This window comes from Xiphias gladius, chromosome 20 (genome assembly GCF_016859285.1).
Source record: "Xiphias gladius isolate SHS-SW01 ecotype Sanya breed wild chromosome 20, ASM1685928v1, whole genome shotgun sequence".
In the NCBI taxonomy this organism is placed as follows: Eukaryota; Metazoa; Chordata; class Actinopteri; order Istiophoriformes; family Xiphiidae; genus Xiphias; species Xiphias gladius.
This window is the reverse complement of record NC_053419.1, coordinates 9,892,766-9,911,458: the sequence shown is the minus strand read 5'-3', so window position 1 is coordinate 9,911,458 and position 18,693 is coordinate 9,892,766. Positions and strand designations below refer to the sequence as shown.

Here is an 18,693-nt window from a genome sequence, read left to right as displayed (position 1 = left end):
GTCCTAAAAGCCCTAAATGGTTCTGTTAAGTGAATGCTGCCTCAAAACACATTACTGTACACGACTGGGCTAATTGCAGAATCTACTGTGCCAAGTGTGGAAGTGTAGGTGGGTTAAAGTGATTGAAGAGATTTTTTCAGGAGACTTCTCCCTTCGCATTCCTCCTACCTTCCCACATTCACCACAAGATGCATTTCTTAAATTTTCTTTGTAGGCAAAGCCAAGAAGAAACAGTGCAATGACTATTAAAGTAATTAATTAACAATTTATTCATATATTTAAATAATATTTATAGTCAATTACCAAGCTAATGTCTTGTGACTGATAACACTGTTAATTAACCATAAGTGACTGAATACAACAGGAATAAAATGTGTGTTAACCTTGTCATGTATCAATTTGGTATCCTGTTGTCTGGTTAAAGAATACCAGAGTTTTACATTTACTCTTGAACAAAACTGAAAAGAATTTGTCATTTAGCAGTGTCATTTCTTTTTTTCTTTCTCTCTCTGTGGGGAAAATCAAACTGTAAAGCCTTGTTCGATATTTCCTGTTTCTTTCCTGACATTTAACAATCACACAGAGAGAAATCCATCATACAGGAAGCAGATATATCTAATTCTCCATCCATAATGCCTTGCAGCTGTGAAAGGTTGTGTTTAGGGGCACGACATGCCTTATCCGGACTGGAAACTGTTGCTCCCTTGTCTTGGTAAGTTCTCTGAGAAATGCCAGAGTTCATTTTGGGAAGTATTGGAAGTCAATAACTGAAGCATAGCAGACAAAAGATAAAGTGGATAAAAAATAAAAATATATTACACCCCTTTATCACAAACAACTGTGGAATACTCTGGACATCCCTGATTTATATTTACCAATGGAAGATAAGCTGCACTTCTCCATTTCCAGTAAAGCTTTGATGGAGGTGGTGCTATTGGATTGGTTGTACTCGACCCACAGAGCATGACATGGTTATAGCAGATCCAGCTTTTAATCATGAAAATGAAAAGACAATTAAGCTGGACTCCAGCGTAAAACCTCTACCCCTGCCTGCCTGGTTAATTGGGTGGTTGCATGTGTAGGGGGTATCATTCAATTCACAGTTAACTCCAGTCATGGACACAGTCACTACATACAGTATGTGTCGTGATGGCATTTTAATAGGTAATGAAATTTTGCATTTAAAAAACAGTAAAAAGGTGGCCGTTGCCAGGAGTAGGAGCAGCTGGGGTGTGGACATATTAAATTATGTATGTTCACTTGTGTTTGTGTGTGTGTGATTCAAATCTTTATGGAGGCCTGTTTGAATAATGGTGCGGACACCTGGAAATTATTTCAGTCATTACAACCTCTCTACCTTGACTGCCACATATATTAGCCCATAAATAATTCAAAATTACTCTCACAATATTATAATGCCAGGTGATAGTCATACCTTATCTGTGTATTTTAATTCTCGACGTTTCTGCTTTGACAAGATTACACGGAGAGGGATTAGACATATACTACAGCCGGACTTTCCCCCACTGGAGTCCTACTGCTGCTTTACCGGGGACTCATCATCCCAGTTGCCTGCCTGCCTGCTCCTTGGTGCGGAATCACCACTGAGCCCGCCTGAAAGCATTCATTCTTGATTTTAGACCGAAAACTGTTATCGAGAAAAAGTGCGGGCCTGTACTGCTCCACCGGTAGATTGTGGCATCAAACCTACAACGTCTGGGGCCACTGCTGGCTATGGTTAATAAAAAGTATGTTTCTCTTCTTAGTCTTTTTGTTTTGTTTTATTGGTAACACTTAATTTTAACCTGCACATATTTAGCATTTATAAGGAGCATTTATACACTTAATGAATGGTTTATAACAGACTTTAACACCATAACTACTATGTACTTGTAAGCAAATATCAGCAATTACACCTCCTCCTCTGAAGCAGTTATAAAGGAGGAGTTGTAGTTATTGACGAATAATAACCACTGAAATATGTGCATATGTCTATACACAGCTACATTTTTGCATTAATAGTAATAATAACCTTTCAATTTTAGCTTCATTCCTCTGACCTGTCATTCCATGCTTGTCCGGACAGTAAACAACCACTCCGCTGGCCGAGCTAATTCAGGGTGACGCTACTGTAGATTGCCTCTGCAAAGGAGTCCCACCAACCTCTGCATTGCAATGGCATGTTGCAACATCTTAAGTTCCATCACTTCTATCCCTCAGAGCCATACAGTCTTGAATGTAAGAGGCTGGGACCCGAATGCTGGCAGAGAGAGCTGGCTGGTACATCTGTTTTTAGCTTTAGCGTGAACTGGACAGACCTGCTAATAAGTACTGAGCAGCCCATTAATTTCTGGACAGGACGCTGGCCAAAAACAAACAGAATTACCTATGCGAGGCACTGCAGGTATAGCCTTTCAAGGGACTGTAGGAGGACGTCTATAGTGGTCAATCATGTAAAACCAATTCATGAGACTCCTTTGTTTATGTAATTTTTTCCTCTTATACACCATACCTCATAAAGGGTAAAATAACTTTGTAATATGTGCTGTGTTATCACCATTATCACCATTACATACAAATATCAATATATTACTCTATTAAACTGCTATCTGGTCTCCTTTTCTGACTCAGACACTATGGACTAAACCACATCCTGATTTTCTGTCCGTGGATGCTGTGGACTCTACTATCTGTGATCTATTGAAAGTGCATAAAATATTTCTGTTGTCAAGTAGATACTGGTTTTGCAATATTAAATTATTAAATCTCTCAGAAAACCTGTGTCCAAGTGTTGATTCAGGGATTGATTATCGTCCTTAGGGGCTAAAGAGAAAAGAGAAAACATACTTTCTGTCTTCAGATTTTAATGTTGCAGCTTCTTCTAGTGGTAGGAAGAAAGTGCATCAAAATGCATCAAACGAAATCAAAATAAAATAAAATTTAAATCATGTAAAAAGTATATATTAAACCCTAGGGATATATGGTATACCAGAGAGGTTATATTGCCCCAGAAAATAAATATGTTTCCAGGTCTCTCCTTAATTAATAACAGATGTATAAAACTAAAGAGGAGTTTAAAGAGAAGCACAGAGGTGCAGTCAGTGGCTGTTTTTATATGTTGAATTCCTGTGTAAGTAATTTCTGTAGGGACAAGTCTTCACCCCGCTAAAGTGTCCAAAAGACAGACATCAGTTATCCTTTTAGAAAGTTGTCCTCTCTTACGGGTTGAACGGTGTATAAACATTAAAAGCCAGAGTTTCCATATTTTCTACAGCACATAAGAACTATTGTACATGCTCTGCTGCAGCCTAAATGGAACTGAAACACTAAATCTGGCTTTCCATAATTTTCTTTACATGCCATACTGTCCAACTGTTGCATGGTTGTATTGTCGAAACCTTTCATTTGGCTCTTGCAAATGGCCAAATAAACATGATTCATTCAAATTTTAAAATAATGAAATAACTCTACTACAAATTTTGATAAATGCATGCTAGTTAGTGAGCAAACATCCTGCCACACCCTGATGACTGTGAGGATCCATCTGGCTTTGGGATAGTTTTGAGATATTATCGTCAAAATGTGCTGCATTCACTGAGTTAAAAATGAGACTATGGCACATTGAAAATCAAGAAAGCACATCAAATTCAAAATAACAAGAAACAGAACCAAGTCTGTAGACTTTCCCTCGCAAAACTACATAAAAACCGAAGCCTGATTCACTCATGGCCCTTGGAAAATGATGGTAAACATTGTGTGTCTTGTACCATGCACCAGGAAACAGAGAAGTCCTTTAACACCCGCAAGCACTCACTGCATTATTTATAAGAAAACCAAGACTTCTGATTAGAGACAGAAGCTTTTCGTTGTGCGCCACTCATGTGAAAAGGCCACACTGTAGGTCCCTGAAGGATCTGTTGTTTATTTCTCTGCAAGTTTTTCATCTGAGGTGGCTGATGCAGTGATCTTCCCGTGGCTTCAATCACAGATTCACTTCCAACTTTGTGAAGTGACAGAGGAAGACTCAGGCCATGCACAGTGACACAGGGCAAGGTGATCAGATGCTGATATCGAAACAGGTCCATTCACATCCGATCGTTCCAAAACTGATTGAGCTGATGCATCAGATTCAGATATGTTTTGTTTTTGGCTCATTTGTATCTGTAATAATACAATTGTTTAAATGTCAAGCAAATAAAATTTTTGAAACTAAAAATTTTGATTTACTGTGGTTAACTAGTGATTTATAGGCCAAGCATTAACAGTAGTCACTATTATTAATTCGTTTTACTGGCTGCAGCTGTCCAACCTGCTGTGATTAAGGGTCTGTGAGATGTGTGGTGAAACGGACGAGTAGAGACCTTTGTTTTAGTGAGTCAGCATATAGAGCACAAAGCCGCATGCTTTCATTTTTACGGTGCATAATTGATTTTTTTTTAATGGAGGTGGGCTTTTAGTGCAATGTAATGCTGTGAATTGGTTCTGGAAAATGTCTCACTCCTTGAACAATTTATTTCTAAACTGCATTCCATGTCCATTTGACACTGCAACCATTTATAATTATATCTGAGGAGCCTTTTACCACAGCTCACCATTTATACGAAGTCCTTGAAAATATATTGTGTATGCAAGCCAACTTTATAAAGTACAATACAGCTATGTGCAATACATTAATTTGAAGTGTGTCAGTCTCTATGTGCTTCATAAAAAGTTTGAATATACCCAACAAACACTCCTTCCAATCAATAACAAGCAAGTCATATGTCAGAACAAGCAGACATCCATGGTGCTACTGAGCTGCACCTGTTCAAACTGAACTATAGTAGCCCTGAAGTTTATGGTTATAGCTCAGGCTACAGCAGTGATGTAAGGACTGGGATGGGTAAATAGAGGGAGACTTGGATGTTTACCATTACAACCAGAAAACGTGCTCAGTGGAGCGCAGACCTCCGCCAAGCCCAAAGTCAAACAACATACACCGGACTTCAGAGGAAAAAATGGAAATTCATAGTAACTGACCCAGGTCTGCCCCAAAATGTAATGGGTTCTTCCCATGCCCCATCCCTCCACCAAGTTTGGTGCAAATCGGTTCAGTACTTCATGCATAATCCTGCTGATAAACAATCCAACAAACCAACCAACAGACAGACAGGTGGTCATATAACCCTCTTGGCGGTAATACACAGTACTTAGTTTATTACCAGTGTTGATAATCTTGTAGGTTTAGACAAGGAAAGGAGAGACGAATACTTTTTAGAATGAATCCAACTGTTTAGAATTAATCCAATACGTGCTGATGAATGTGATTGTAAAAAATATCCGCTAGACGAGGGACCTTGTGAAAAGCAGAACACCATGATGTGGTTTTTGAATGAGTTTACTTTGATACATCTGTTTATTTGTTCCAGGGACACTGGACAACACTGGACAACAGAGACTGAAAATGAGCCCGCCATAACAACTAATAATGCTGACAGAAATAAAGCCCCTGCCGTGGGCCCTTTTTAATGCATCCTGTCCTGCAATGAACATTAGGAGAGGCACAGGTGCGCTGATGACTGTAACGGGGACTATCCAAGTGTCCTTAGCCGTGACAGTAGGGCGGCATGAATAGATAGTGGTCGATGTGTGGCGCTAGATTATAGCGCCACCCTCGGGTAGGCGAGAACATCACATGCACACACACACACACACACACACACACATCACATTATAGCTTCGAAGCACATTTGACGCAGACGTGTGCCAGACGAGGAAAAGGCCTCGGCCGCCCCGTTTCTAAAACAATGAACGGGTGTTTCCGTTGGGCCTGCTCCGTCTACCTGCCGCTTGAACACACAGGTGGTAGGTAGCCTCTTTGTCTGCTACCCCCCCGGTAACGCGCATGCGTGCGCGAGCTCTTTACCATACAGGTGCTCAACCCACCAGAGGACACGCAGCAGGTAGAGGCCGGGCCTCAATCGCGAGCACCGAAAGCCACAGAAAGATCCGCACTCCTCTTTGTTGCTGTGATCATGGGCGGGGCGCATGACAGTAAGTGAGTTGTTCAACAACCAAAGGTGTTGAAAGTTGACAGACTCCACCTGAAGAAAACGGCTGTGACACAGCAGCAGCAGCAGCAGCAGCAGCGCATTAGGCGGATATTTGTTTCATTCCTATTTTAAATGGCCGACATGAGTGTTGCCCAAAACGGAAGGGGCTGTTGAAATGGAGCAACGAGCGGCCTTTTGTTTCAAGTAGCCTTATGAGCTCCCTCTTTTTTTTTTTCAACAGCTGCAGCGGGATGATATGACAGATACAGCAGAGAGCAGGGTCAACATGGAGGATTTTTTCAGAACGGTACACTGAACGCAGCTTGCTTTTGTTTCGTCTTGTTGTTTCCAGTAGCATAATGTTAAGTGTGTGTGTGTGTAGGTGGGAGAGGTGAGAAGCCTCATTGAAAAAATCTCCTGTCAAGCAGAGGAGGTGGAGAGTAGACATGGCGCCATCCTCTCCTCTCCAGACCAAGACAAGAGTAAGTACAGGGCATCTCTATCATAGTTGAAGGTACACGCTTCACTTGAGTTGCCCCCGTGACCAGAACAAGTTTTCAAATGACAGAAAAGCAGAGATGTGATTCGCGCAGATGCTTTCAGAGATCGGTCTCCTCCTTGAGGGCACACAACACTGAAAAGACAAACAGAGCAACAGAAACAAAGAGGCTCAAGAGCCTTAGACAAACACACCCGTGCCTTGTGTGTGGAGGGGGTGACATGTATTCTCTAGGGTAGTGCACTGAAAAAGGTAATGCCTACGCAATTAAGGACTCAGGCTGAATATTTGAACATGTGTCAAGACGTAGTGTGTGTGCAAGCCCAACAGTAACTGAAAATAAAACCGCCTCCAACAGCTGCTTGAAAATTTTACCTAACTGAGCTGGTCTGCCTTCCTTTGAGGTAAAGTAGCACCAAGGACATTGACAAATCCGCCATTATTAGAATATTAAACTTGTTAAATCCATTACTTAGACGAAAGCACGGTACATACAGAGCCTACCATCATTCTTTAGACGATAGCCGTCTTTGACACTATACACCTTTTAAATGATTCCTTCTATGAAGTAAACTTGTGTTGTTCCTAGGGAATAAAGATGAGCTGGAGCTGCTGAACAGCGAGATCAAGAAGGGCGCCAACTCGGTGCGAGCCAAGTTGAAATGTGAGTGGAGATGAGTTCTTTTGGACCGTTGCACAGTAGGTATTGGTTTGTCTCATACTGTATTTGGATAATAACACAATTAGTGCAGATGCAACATGCAAGTTTTTCAATGTGCAAAGTTAGAATAGATGTTTGGCTTTGTACCGTCACTGTCTGTGACAATTAGGAGGAACTATACAGCACATCAATCTTCCTCAATTTCTGGGACTGTATAGTTCTTAACATAAGATTTCAATTGCAAATGAATAGAAAAGGAAAGCGATTGCACTCCACTCTACTGTTGGTCATCACTGTCGCAGAATAACAAAGCAGTCCCCCCTATACTGTGAATGGAGAAAAGAGTCGAAACTTTCATTAGCAGTTGAAAGTTGCGATTCGTCTTTCATTCAACGAGATCTTATCCATAAAAATGTGAGGGGTGAGTTTTAATTGAGGTTTTAACCTGGTCCTGTCTCGTGTTCTTTCAGCCATGCAGAAAAACATGCCTGTGGAGGAGCACGGTGAAAGTGCCTCAGTAATCCAGCGGATAGAGAAGAACCAGGTTTGCGACTGTTTTATTTTGTGTACAAGCCAGGTGCACGAAAACGGTTAATTCTTTGTTTTATGTAATAACATCCTTCAGAGAAAAAAAACAAAACCCTGTTCCTGTGTTATTTGAGAGAGGCCTTTATATACAACTGACAGAATCCCTACCAGCATTTAAATTGATTCCTTTTCATTTCTGGCTCAATAATCTGATCTGAAATTCTGCTGACTCCTTTTCGCCAGCAGTCACACCTGACCCGGTGCTTTGCTGAAGCCATGCGGGGCTACCATAAGGCACAAATATCCTTCAGAGAGAAATGCAAAGCGCAAATTCAGAGACAACTGGAGATTGGTGAGTTGCCCAACAAACGGAACCAAATATCCCTCCTCCTAATCTGCTCAGTGTTGTGCAAATGGACTTCATATCGTATGCCAGGATCTTGTATCAGCAGTTAGTGTGTGTTAGGGAGGAAAGTCCCTCAGCCAACTCTTAATTAGCAAGAAAACTTGTGGTGGTGTGGGTGTGAATACCTGTGTTTCTCTACTAGCTCTTCTAACAGCTCTTCAGATGGTCAAAGATGGTATAATGTTGGGGTGGTAATATTATTTCTTCTTCCCAATTACTTCATTAGTATGTGTAAGAAACTCAGCTTTAAATATTAATAATAGTATCTATCTTTAACTACTCTTTCCCCATCAGTGTTTTAGGATTCTTGTGCTCTTTTTCATCGCTCACTACTACACCCTCATTTTAATACATGCAATGTATTAAAAAGTGAGTATTATTCATAATTTGTGTTGTTTTCCATTCCCTGTGTGTAGCATAGAGTCTGAGTCTGCTACAGTTAAAACAGTACAGGTCGATTTCAAACAAGCTGTCATTTAAATTCACAGCTGTTACACCAAGTTCATGCATCCTTTGAACAGTCCCTGTCTTTTCAGTAAAGTGAACTCTAAAGGTCTTTTCACGCGGGTGTGTTGTGTGTACACTCGCCAGGTGTTGTTTTTTTTCTTCAGCGTTTGGATTCACATAAATAGATCCAGGTAGCATTTTACTTTCAGTTTATACACACACACATGTTGAGGTTTACACCAACAGCATACTTGAATGAACTCTGGCTCGGAGAAAGAAGCATAGCAGTGGGGGAAGAGTAGAGGTGTAATTACGCCACCCTGTGGTGAACATTTGAAAATGCATGTTGTTTCACACACTGTGCCTTTTTGTGCTCAGCACAACACATTGGTGACATCTGTCAGTGAAAATATCACTGCCACAGGGGATGTTTTTTCTTTTTATTTGTGATTGTGGTTTTTATGATAGGTAATTTAAACCCGCACACTTGTTTAAAATTATGTTTTTGATGTGACTTAACTTTTTTGTCTGTTTCAGTGGATAAAGTGACAACAGATGAAGAGTTGGAGGAGATGCTGCACCGTGATAATCTTGCCATCTTCATATCTGATGTTGGTAGAATTTCATCCATTCAAGTTCTGGGCCACAAAAAATGGCTATGTAATAGTTAGTAATACCCGCTGTAGTTTTGTTTTTGTTGTTGATCACTTATAGTTAGGTACATAAGTACTTGGACAGTGACTCAATTTTCGTAATTTTGACTGTACACCAGCATGATGGATCTGAAACGACACCATCAAGATGTGATTGAAGTGTGCGCTTTCATCTTTAGTCCAAGGGGTTTAACAAAAATATTTAATCAACTTAATTTGCTGCTTGTTTGTGGGTCTTTCTGCCCTCAGTTTTGTCTTCAGTAAGTGAAAAGCATGCTCAGTTGGGTTGAGGTCACGTGACTGACTTGGCCATTGAAGAATATTCCATTTCTTTGCCTTGAGAAGCTCTTCACTTCCTTCTGCAGTATGTCCTGGGTCATTATCCATCTGTACTGTGAATCACCGGCCAGTACAACATCAGTTGTGCAGAATTTGACTGAATCTGAGCAGATATTATTGCCCGATACACTCAGATTTCATCCTGATACTTCTATCAACAGTCACATCATCAATAAACACCAGTGACCCAGTTCCACTGGCAGCCATACATGCCCATGCCATAACACTGTCTCCACCATGTTTGAGAGATGATGTGGTTGCTTTGGATCATGAGCCTTCTCCATACTCTTCTCTTCCCATCATTCTGATACAAGTAAATCTTGGCTCAACTGTCTCTAATTTGGCCTTTCTTTTCCTGAGTGTTACCAGTGGTTTGTTCCTTGCGGTAAACCCTCTGTATTTACATTCATGAACGCGTCTCTTGATTGTAGACTTTGACAATGGTATGCCCGATTGTTCTTGACCTGGCTAGATGTTGTGAAGATGTTTTTCCTCACCAAGGAAAGAATGCTGCGATCATCTACTTTAGTTGTCTTCTGTGGTCTTCCAAGCCTTTTGGTGTTGCTGGGCTCACCAGTGCAAAGGTTAGTTTTGTGTTTTTCAGCGTTCTTCATGTGCATCAACATATGTTTGGACAGTGCATTGAGATTTCCCATGAACAGCTACCAAATGTAAATTCACACTTGGAAGCAACTCCAGACCTTTTATCTGCTTAACTTGTCATGATATAACAAGGGAACAGGCCAAGAAACTGATTGTCAGTCAATTGTCCCATTACTTTTGAGCCTCTGAAAATGACGGGACGATGTTTAAAAACTGCCTGTAATTCCTAAACGGTTTATGCGATAATTTTTTTGACCCGCTTCAATTAAAGGTGAAAGTCTACACTTCAATCACATCTTGATGGCTCCGTTTAAAATCTATTGTGGTGGTGTACAGAGGCAAAATTACAAAAATGGAGATATTCATTTAGAATGTAATGTGAAGCTTGATGATGATGATTATGAAAACAACCGGTACATTTTTTTTCTTTCACAGATAAACTCGGACGCTCAGATTTCTAGCCAGGCTCTGAGTGAGATTGAATCTCGTCATCAAGACATCATCTTCCTCGAGTCCGCCATCAAAGAGCTGCATGAGATATTTGCTGACACTGCCATGCTGTTGGAGATTCAGGTAAGATAGCTGCCTCATTTGGAAATGTTTTAGGATGAAAGACATAAAGGATTATACACTTACATCACGGGGCCAAAAACTGACTGGTGTCAATTATGTTGTTCTTCTATCAGGGGGAGCTGATCAACAACATAGAAAAGAATGTGGCAAGTGCTGCAGAGTATGTGGATATGTCCAAAGCAGAAACCAATAAAGCAGTCACATACAAGAAGAACCCATACAAGATAGCATCCTTCCCGAGCTTCTTCAAAGCCTTCAAGAGGCAAACCACTGCTAAAACTGCTGCTGATCAAAACATCTCAGACTTAAACCATGACTGAGCTCCTGAATCTGTTTTGAAGACTGACTGCAGCTAACACACAGATCAACAGAAAAGCCTGTGCGCCATTGAAAACACTTCATCTGATTACAGTACGGTGCCTGTCTGCCATCTGGGAGGCCTTCTTTCTAAGGGAGAGTGAGGAAGCTGTTATTTTTAACTTTAATGGTGAATTCGAATTTGAACTACTATAATAATGATCTGTCCAATTAAAATGCCAAGCCTGTGGACAGGCCTTGCAAGCTAGTTTGTGAGCCTACCTGTGGACTGCTAAAAGGGCAAATGCAGCAGAGGACACTGCCATACAACCAAAAAAACATACAATATAATTTTAAGTTCTTTGTCTGTGTTTACAGACTCCCAATCCCGAGACTCTTGCCCTCAGCCCCATTTCCATTACAATAACTAAACTGGTCAAAACAATCTTAAAACATTAACTCACTTGTTCCTCTTAGTGGTCAGTAGGTGGCATGACAACATCAGATGCAACTCTGAACCAGGATCATTCACTTCCTATCTGCAGTCCTGTTGGTGTTTTTGTCTGATACTGTGTGTGTTACTAATGCAATGCAATGTAATGTCATGTCATGTTGTCTGATACTCAGAAAGGAATGTCAGTTGTGGTGACCATTCCAATCCTGAATTAAATCTATTGTATGTGGTGAATTTGTTAGTTTGTGTCTGGTGCTTAAAATCTAAAGTGAATGAAAGAAGAGTAAACAGGATTGCAGTGATTACACAAACCTCAATCAATCATCAGAGGTGTAAAAGTCCTTTAACCTGTGACATACATGGTTTAAGGTTTATTTTAACTTTTCATATAGCACTATCATCAGGTTAAGAATTTTAATTTGATCAATACTTTGAACAAATCACATTCCCCTTAGCCTCAGCCGTACCTTGGGTTTAGTGCTTTTAGTCAATGTTAGCATGCTAAAATGTTAAATTGAGATTGCGAACATTGTAAACATTATATCCATGAAGTATCAGCATGTTAACACTGTCATTGTTAACATGTCAGCTTTCTAATGTTAGCATTTAGCTCAAGGCACAGATTCGCGAAAGCAAAGGCTCACAGAGCCGCTAGCATTACCATTAGTCTTGTTATTGTGTGTTTTCACTTTGTTCCTAAAAGTTGTTGGCCAACAATTGAAAATAATTACCTAAATGTCTGTAATGCAACTGTATGCTTGCAAAGACATTTTAAGCATTTGATGCCTGCAAGTACTAGGAATGCAGCTTCAGTTTTCCATGACAGATTTTTGAGGTCTGGAAATCCACTAAAGGGATCCAGATCTCCCTTTGGGGTTAAAGTGTACGGAGATCTGGTGAACGGAAAGGTCATAGCAAACAACATACATCATTTTCATGCTCATCAACCATTTCAGTGATCTCTAATGTCCAGTAGAAGCGGCATAGAGACTGCTCCTAACAGGGCAGAAATGTTTGATCATGGAATAAAAGTAATCACTCAGAATAATTTGTATCAATTTGCAGTGTAATCCCACTGGATTGAAAGATAGTTGAAAACTCAGACAAGCCTTTTCCTGCGTCATGGGAATGCTGCCAGGATGAACCCATTGACTTATCTCTCAGACTATGTATTGCTGTCTCTCTTTCCCCTCCTCCTCCCCCTCTCTGTACCTCCTGGATAAGATTTCACAGCACCTTTGCACTTTGCTGAAAGCACTGATATGCAAATGGGAAACCGAAGAAGAAAAGCAGGAGTATGAAATTAGGATGACAATGTGTTTTGAAGAAAAAAAAAAGGGGAGAGACAGAAGATAGGGAGAAAAATTAAACAGACACAGGCCTACATAAAAATATTTTTTTTTTTTTTTATTGGTTGTGCCAGGGTGGTGGGGCCCTCAAAATAGGGCTTGACCACAATTTAAAAGGGCTGAGTGATGTGCGGCTGCATAAAATGTGAGGCCGGGCTGTCTGCTTGAATTGACAAATCATCCCTCTGTATGTAATTTAAACAAACAGGGCTAATGTGCTGAAAATGGCCCGTCTCCAAAAGAACCATTAAACGTTTCCCCAGTTGGAATGGACTACAAGGATGGATAAATGGATAGGAGGAAAGGTTGAAGGACAAAGGGGGAGCAGTCTCTCTTTCTGCCTCCTCATGGAGCCTCTGGAGCAGGTTTACTTCTTGACTTTACCCTGGGCAGCCACGGCCTCCATGGCCTTCTTCACGGTTTCTTCATCACCAAGGAAAGACATGGGCTTAATGGGCTTCAGGTGTGCATCCAGCTCATACACGATTGGGATTCCTGTGGGAAGGTTCAGCTCCATGATGGCTGCATCAGACAGACCTAGAGAGACAGGCAGATAAACCAGACAGGTAGATATGCAGATCAGCAGACAGAACAGAGGGAATGTAATTGATACAGTATAAAACTGTCTGGAGCCCAGCTATGCATACAGGAAGGACAATGGTCTTACATAACATAGTCAGCAGGGCAGGTTTTCTTTCTATCTGGTTGTATTTTAAGTTATTTTGATTACAGCAGTTTCTAACATACAGGAGACTCGATCTACTTCTGTCTCATCCTTAGCCTTGACACCTACCATTCCTATCTGGGATTTACTTTTGGCTTTTGTGGCTCTCTGGCTGTATAACTCCCTTATCCATGTCTGGCCACTCCTTGAAAAAGTACAACCTTTCTACATAAAGGTCGTGACTGTAATGGGAACCAAGCTCATGACACTCTCCGCTGTCCCTGAGCTGTGGTGCGAGAGTCCCTGCATGCTATTTTTATGTCTGTCTGCCTGTGTGTGTGTGTGTGTGTGTCGGTGTGTCGGTGTGTGTGTGTGTGTGTGTCGGTGTGTGTTTGTGTGTCGGTGTGTGTTTGTGTGTGAGACTGATTATCTAAGCTTGGCCTTTTATAAAAATGCGATTAAATCTATTTTCAGACTGAATTCCTTGATTAACTTAATATTGCAGTTCTGTGGTGCTAGATTTAATGCCAATATCCCACATCTACCTATCTCTGCAGCACTTTCTTCTGAATTGTCTCTCTTTGTCCACCTGCTGACTTCAATGCTCACCCTCTAAGTGCTTGACGATGCCACGGAGGCTGTTGCCGTGGGCAGCGATGATAACGTTCTTTCCAGCTTTGATTTCAGGAGCGATGACGTCATTCCAGAAAGGTAGGGCGCGGGCAATGGTGTCCTTCAGTGACTCACATGTGGGCAGCTCACCGTGCTTCAAGCCCTTGTAGCGCCGGGACTGGAGGTAGTAAGAACAGCAGAAGTTAGTTTACTCCCACAGCAATTACATAACTGACTGATAAGACTGCTGAGGAAAGATCAGTGCTCTCCAAAATGGATTTATGCCAGTAGCTGCTTCATGGTATTTCTTTGATTAGTTTTAAATGGTTGACGCTGCTCTTTAGGGAATGATTCATTGGTGACAAATCATATTAATGATATGCTCCTTCTAAATTAGTCAACACCTCTTTTCCTTTAGTTTCAGTTGTCTCACCTCACTAATGACTTTGTGGTAAGGGTGGTCCTTGTCCATGGGTGGAGGCGGGATGTCAAATGAACGGCGCCAGATCTTCACCTGCTCCTCGCCATGCTTTGCAGCTGTCTCGGCCTTGTTCAGACCAGTGAGGCCTCCGTAGTGGCGCTCATTCAGACGCCAGGTACGAATCACTGGCAGCCACATCTGGTCTGTGCCCTCCATGATGGTCCACAGGGTCTTGACAGCACGTTTCAGCACGGAGGTGTAGCACACATCAAACTTGAGCCCTGCCTCCTTGATGGCATGGGCTCCACGCTTGGCCTCCTCCAAACCCTTCTCACTGAGGTCAGCATCAAACCAACCGCAGAAGCGGTTCTCTTGGTTCCAGGAACTCTCACCGTGGCGGACAATAACCAAACGATGTGCGGCAGCCATGCTTACACTGTTTCTCCTGAGTTTACCTTAAACCAAACACAGTACCCTCAGCCCTTCTAAGTTGTGCACACACACTGGCTGACAACAACAGTGAGCCCAAACCAGCATACCACACTCTTTTTATAGCAGTCTGGATAGTGGCAGTGCATAGCAGACAGGCCTCCTTTACTTTCAACCTGTAAGAGGCAGTCATACACTGATGGACACACAGGAACAGCCAATAGAACCAGACCTCTGGTGGGCTGGTGGGACGTGTGGTGGCTGGGAAGGCCAGAGGTCAGATTTTAGGCCAAAATAGCAACATGACTTTTAAACTGAGATCTGTGGAACAAAAGTGTAAAGATCAGAGTTGGCTGCAAAAAGGCACCTCACTCTCATACGAACAGCTTCAGGGCTGAGAGAGAAACTGCAGCTCATTATACTGTAAAGAAGTTATATGTTTTATAAATATTGCACATGTTCACAGGGTATATGTTATTTGGAATAGAAAAGATACTGTGGTCCCTACGGGCCCACTCTGTTTCACAGCTGTGGTAGGGGAATATCCACTGACAACATGCGGCTGAATTAACAGCTGCATACATTATTCGCTCATCTGCTTTCTCTTACTGTACATGTAGCGGCCATTGCCAGCAACACAACACCACGGCTGCTGCTACTTCTACTACTATTATTACCAATCCGAAAAATATCTATTGTTAATGCAATTTCAGTAAAAATTAAGAAAAGGGTAAAACTGGAGAAACAGCAAAAAGGCATAAAAGTCTGTTAAAGAAAATGTTCCTAAAGCCGCACCAGAGATCTTGAACTACATCCTGGCTCATAAAGGTTCAACCTGGTCCAACCTGCAAAATCCTCATATCTTATCAAGTCATCATAAAATCTCTACGTTAAATCTTTAAAATAGGAAGGAAACATGTTATTTCTGTCCATTACCTCTAGGAGTTGCTCTAGTATCATTTACAAAAATAAGTTTTACCTGCACCATGCAACATTTCACATTGCATTCAGGAAGACTGAGCAAATCTGGCATTTTTTTCTCATAAACTGCGTGTTTTTATGAGATTTAAAAAAAACCTGAGAAATAAATCCTAAGGTTTCAGTAAGAAAATTTTAGATGTACTGTACATATATATGCCATGTTATAAGTCCGTTGCATATATAGTACAGGCATGCGACTAACTGCACACTGAAATATCAAATTGCCCTGTCTCTGTATCACTACAACATATTTATACTTTTACTATTATAATTATACCTAACGATTCAAGTTATTGTGAGTCTTGAGATGAGAAAGAACCTAATGTTCCTTTCTACTGGAAATATATCCCACTGAGACAAAAAACAAAGCCAAATACTCTGTAGTATCCTTCATGAACTTTAATGTTGGAAAGTAGACATGCACTGAAACTTAAAGGACAGACATAAAAGTGCTGATGACACTTGGAAACTAAGCCACAGAGCCAAAGCTGAGCTCTCAAGCAAAGTAAATGTCTCTTACCTCTTCCAATCAAATTTTGATCCATAGATAGAAATATAGAGAAATATAATAGTTCACAAATATACTATCAGTGGAGCTCCAGGCCTGATGTCAACCTGAGTCATATGATCATAAAGAGGGAATTGGTTAATGTATTGTACAAAGTATGAACTAACAATGCTCCAGGAAAAACACTGGACGTACCTATCTGTGGTTGGCCCACTCCGGTTCTATGCATGGCTGACTTTAATAAAATTATGTGAAAACCCACTATAGATGTTGACAACATGGAAAATTAATTCCGAGCTCTGCCGCTCTATGGAACCTTTTAGCCTGGTTTAGATCATTGTTTTGGTTTAATGGCACATTTAATGTATTGTATTATACTGACCATTATCCAGCAAAAATGTTCCGATAAACCAGCTGTGTTCTACCTGCCCAGCACCAAACAACTGCCAGCCAAAGTTACACAGTGCCAGGGGAACATGCTTTAGTCAAACATCTGGCAGTATAAGCGTTGTCAGTTAGTGGAGACCAAAACAAAGCTTAAATGAGTGAATATTGAACTTACATTTACCAAATGCCCTGAAACACAAGTCATAGTGAGTGCTAATTTTATTCTGTGCCTGGTGGTGGTTGTGTATCTCTATCTGTTTTGGGGTTTTTTTCTGCCCCCTAGTCCTGAAAATCGATTAATGCATTTTTGAAGTCTTCATAAATACTTTTTCATAATAAAACAAAAATATTTAATTTCACCACTATGAGATGGTGAAATTAAATATGGTGGTGTGAAGGTCTGAGGTGTGAAGGCTTGGAATATGGTTGTCGTACATTACAAAGTGGATGTTTTTCTCAGGTGTGTGCTTTCATCAGTTTAGCCGTGATGCTGGAAGTTACAATAAAATGTTAGCAGTAATAATGTGGTATTTATGCTGATCTTTTTTGTTAGTCAGCTTTGCAGAGAGAACAAGCAACAACCAAGAAATTAGCACCATAAGTGAGTTAATTTGTTTGGGAGGAATCGTTATTAGTCTGCTCCCTCTGTTTCATTTCCCCAGGTCCTGTAAGCATCTTGTTTGCCAAAAATGGCCCTGGTGCAGACTGTCAGACTGCTGTTAGGGTGGGAAAAAGTGTACACAGGGGAGACTGTGTGATCACAACTGTTACGATGACTCAGCCTGCAGCAGATTCCATGCAGCTTCCACTGAAGTCCGCCATCTCCCACTGCCTGCCTCACTTCTGTTTGGGCACAGCACAGCCTGTAAGGACTGGGGGCCTTTGCTGCATAGGCAAATTGCTGGAGCGGATCATGCACATACAAACAAAGATACACAAAGGTGAACTTCTTTCACACACGTACACCCCAGATATTGCTGCAAACCACTGCAAAACACTTAATTTATGCATGGAGCAAGATGAATCTCCCAACCTAAACTTCACTGAGCCTCTGCATACTGTACCAGGACGGATACTGTATACACATGAACTCACCAGTCACACAACAAAAGAAAACGCATGTCCGTAACTGTGTGTAATTGACCTGCCAGGGTATCTTTGCTGTAGATGAGAGGGACTGTTTATCTTTTATTGAATTAAAAGAACAACCTGACAAAAATCAAAAAGCTTTTCTTTCACTGATGAATACATTTCTTTAAAAAAAATTACAAACTCTTTCTTGAACAAAGTTATAATATGAACTGTTTATGCTCTGAAAAGTAATCCTTGATCTCTCCCATGTCAAATCATACGGACAACATTATATGCCTGCATTTATTAAATACTGTAAATGTCTTGTGACACTGGCACAGTCAATGCAGTTTTCTCATTGCATATAAGGTTGATATGTAGAGACCATCCACTTTTATTTCTAGCAACAGAATATTGCTGAACTCTGGTAGTATATGCCTTTAAGAAAAATACAAAGCTAAAAATATATAGTAAAAGATTTGTAAAGTTATACAAATCTTAAATCTAAACCTTAAACCTTTTGTTAAATTATTAACAAAAGGGGGGGAAAGTAAATTAAAACAGAGCCTGCATATTTAACAGCAGAACTTATTGACGGGCCAGGAAATTAAAACAATATATTAATGATATTTCTACCAATTGTAAGTATTCAATTTCAATCACACGGGTTTTCCTGCTTTTTACTGTGTCTTCAACATGTCAACTCTTACGTGTTTGGGTGGGATTTTATCATTGCAGGTCTTTTAAGGTCATGACTGTAGTTCTGCTCTCCACCAGAA

The 18,693-nt window shown here is 40.8% G+C and overlaps 2 protein-coding genes across 3 annotated transcripts; one reads left to right on the top strand and one right to left on the bottom strand.

The window, feature by feature from the left end:
• The first annotated feature begins 5,746 nt into the window (after window positions 1-5,746).
• Window positions 5,747-11,726, top strand: LOC120805951 (syntaxin-2-like). 2 transcript variants are annotated; one of them, XM_040156525.1, is made up of 9 exons: window positions 5,747-6,037; window positions 6,274-6,339; window positions 6,415-6,514; window positions 7,121-7,195; window positions 7,663-7,736; window positions 7,964-8,072; window positions 9,111-9,184; window positions 10,604-10,741; window positions 10,855-11,726. In XM_040156525.1, exons 2-9 carry the CDS (start codon window positions 6,289-6,291, stop codon window positions 11,059-11,061), a joined length of 828 nt encoding a protein of 275 aa, XP_040012459.1. In that variant the 5' UTR covers window positions 5,747-6,037; window positions 6,274-6,288; the 3' UTR covers window positions 11,062-11,726. The 2 variants fall into 2 exon arrangements, with proteins under 2 accessions (XP_040012459.1, XP_040012458.1); XM_040156524.1 differs by having other exon boundaries at window positions 5,749-6,033.
• A 1,168-nt stretch (window positions 11,727-12,894) lies between these two features.
• pgam2 (phosphoglycerate mutase 2 (muscle)) lies at window positions 12,895-15,064 on the bottom strand. Its single transcript, XM_040157601.1, has 3 exons — window positions 14,551-15,064; window positions 14,115-14,295; window positions 12,895-13,378 (listed from the first exon to the last, which is right to left on the bottom strand). Exons 1-3 carry the CDS (start codon window positions 14,965-14,967, stop codon window positions 13,209-13,211), a joined length of 768 nt encoding a protein of 255 aa, XP_040013535.1. The 5' UTR covers window positions 14,968-15,064; the 3' UTR covers window positions 12,895-13,208.
• Between the last annotated feature and the right edge of the window lie 3,629 nt (window positions 15,065-18,693).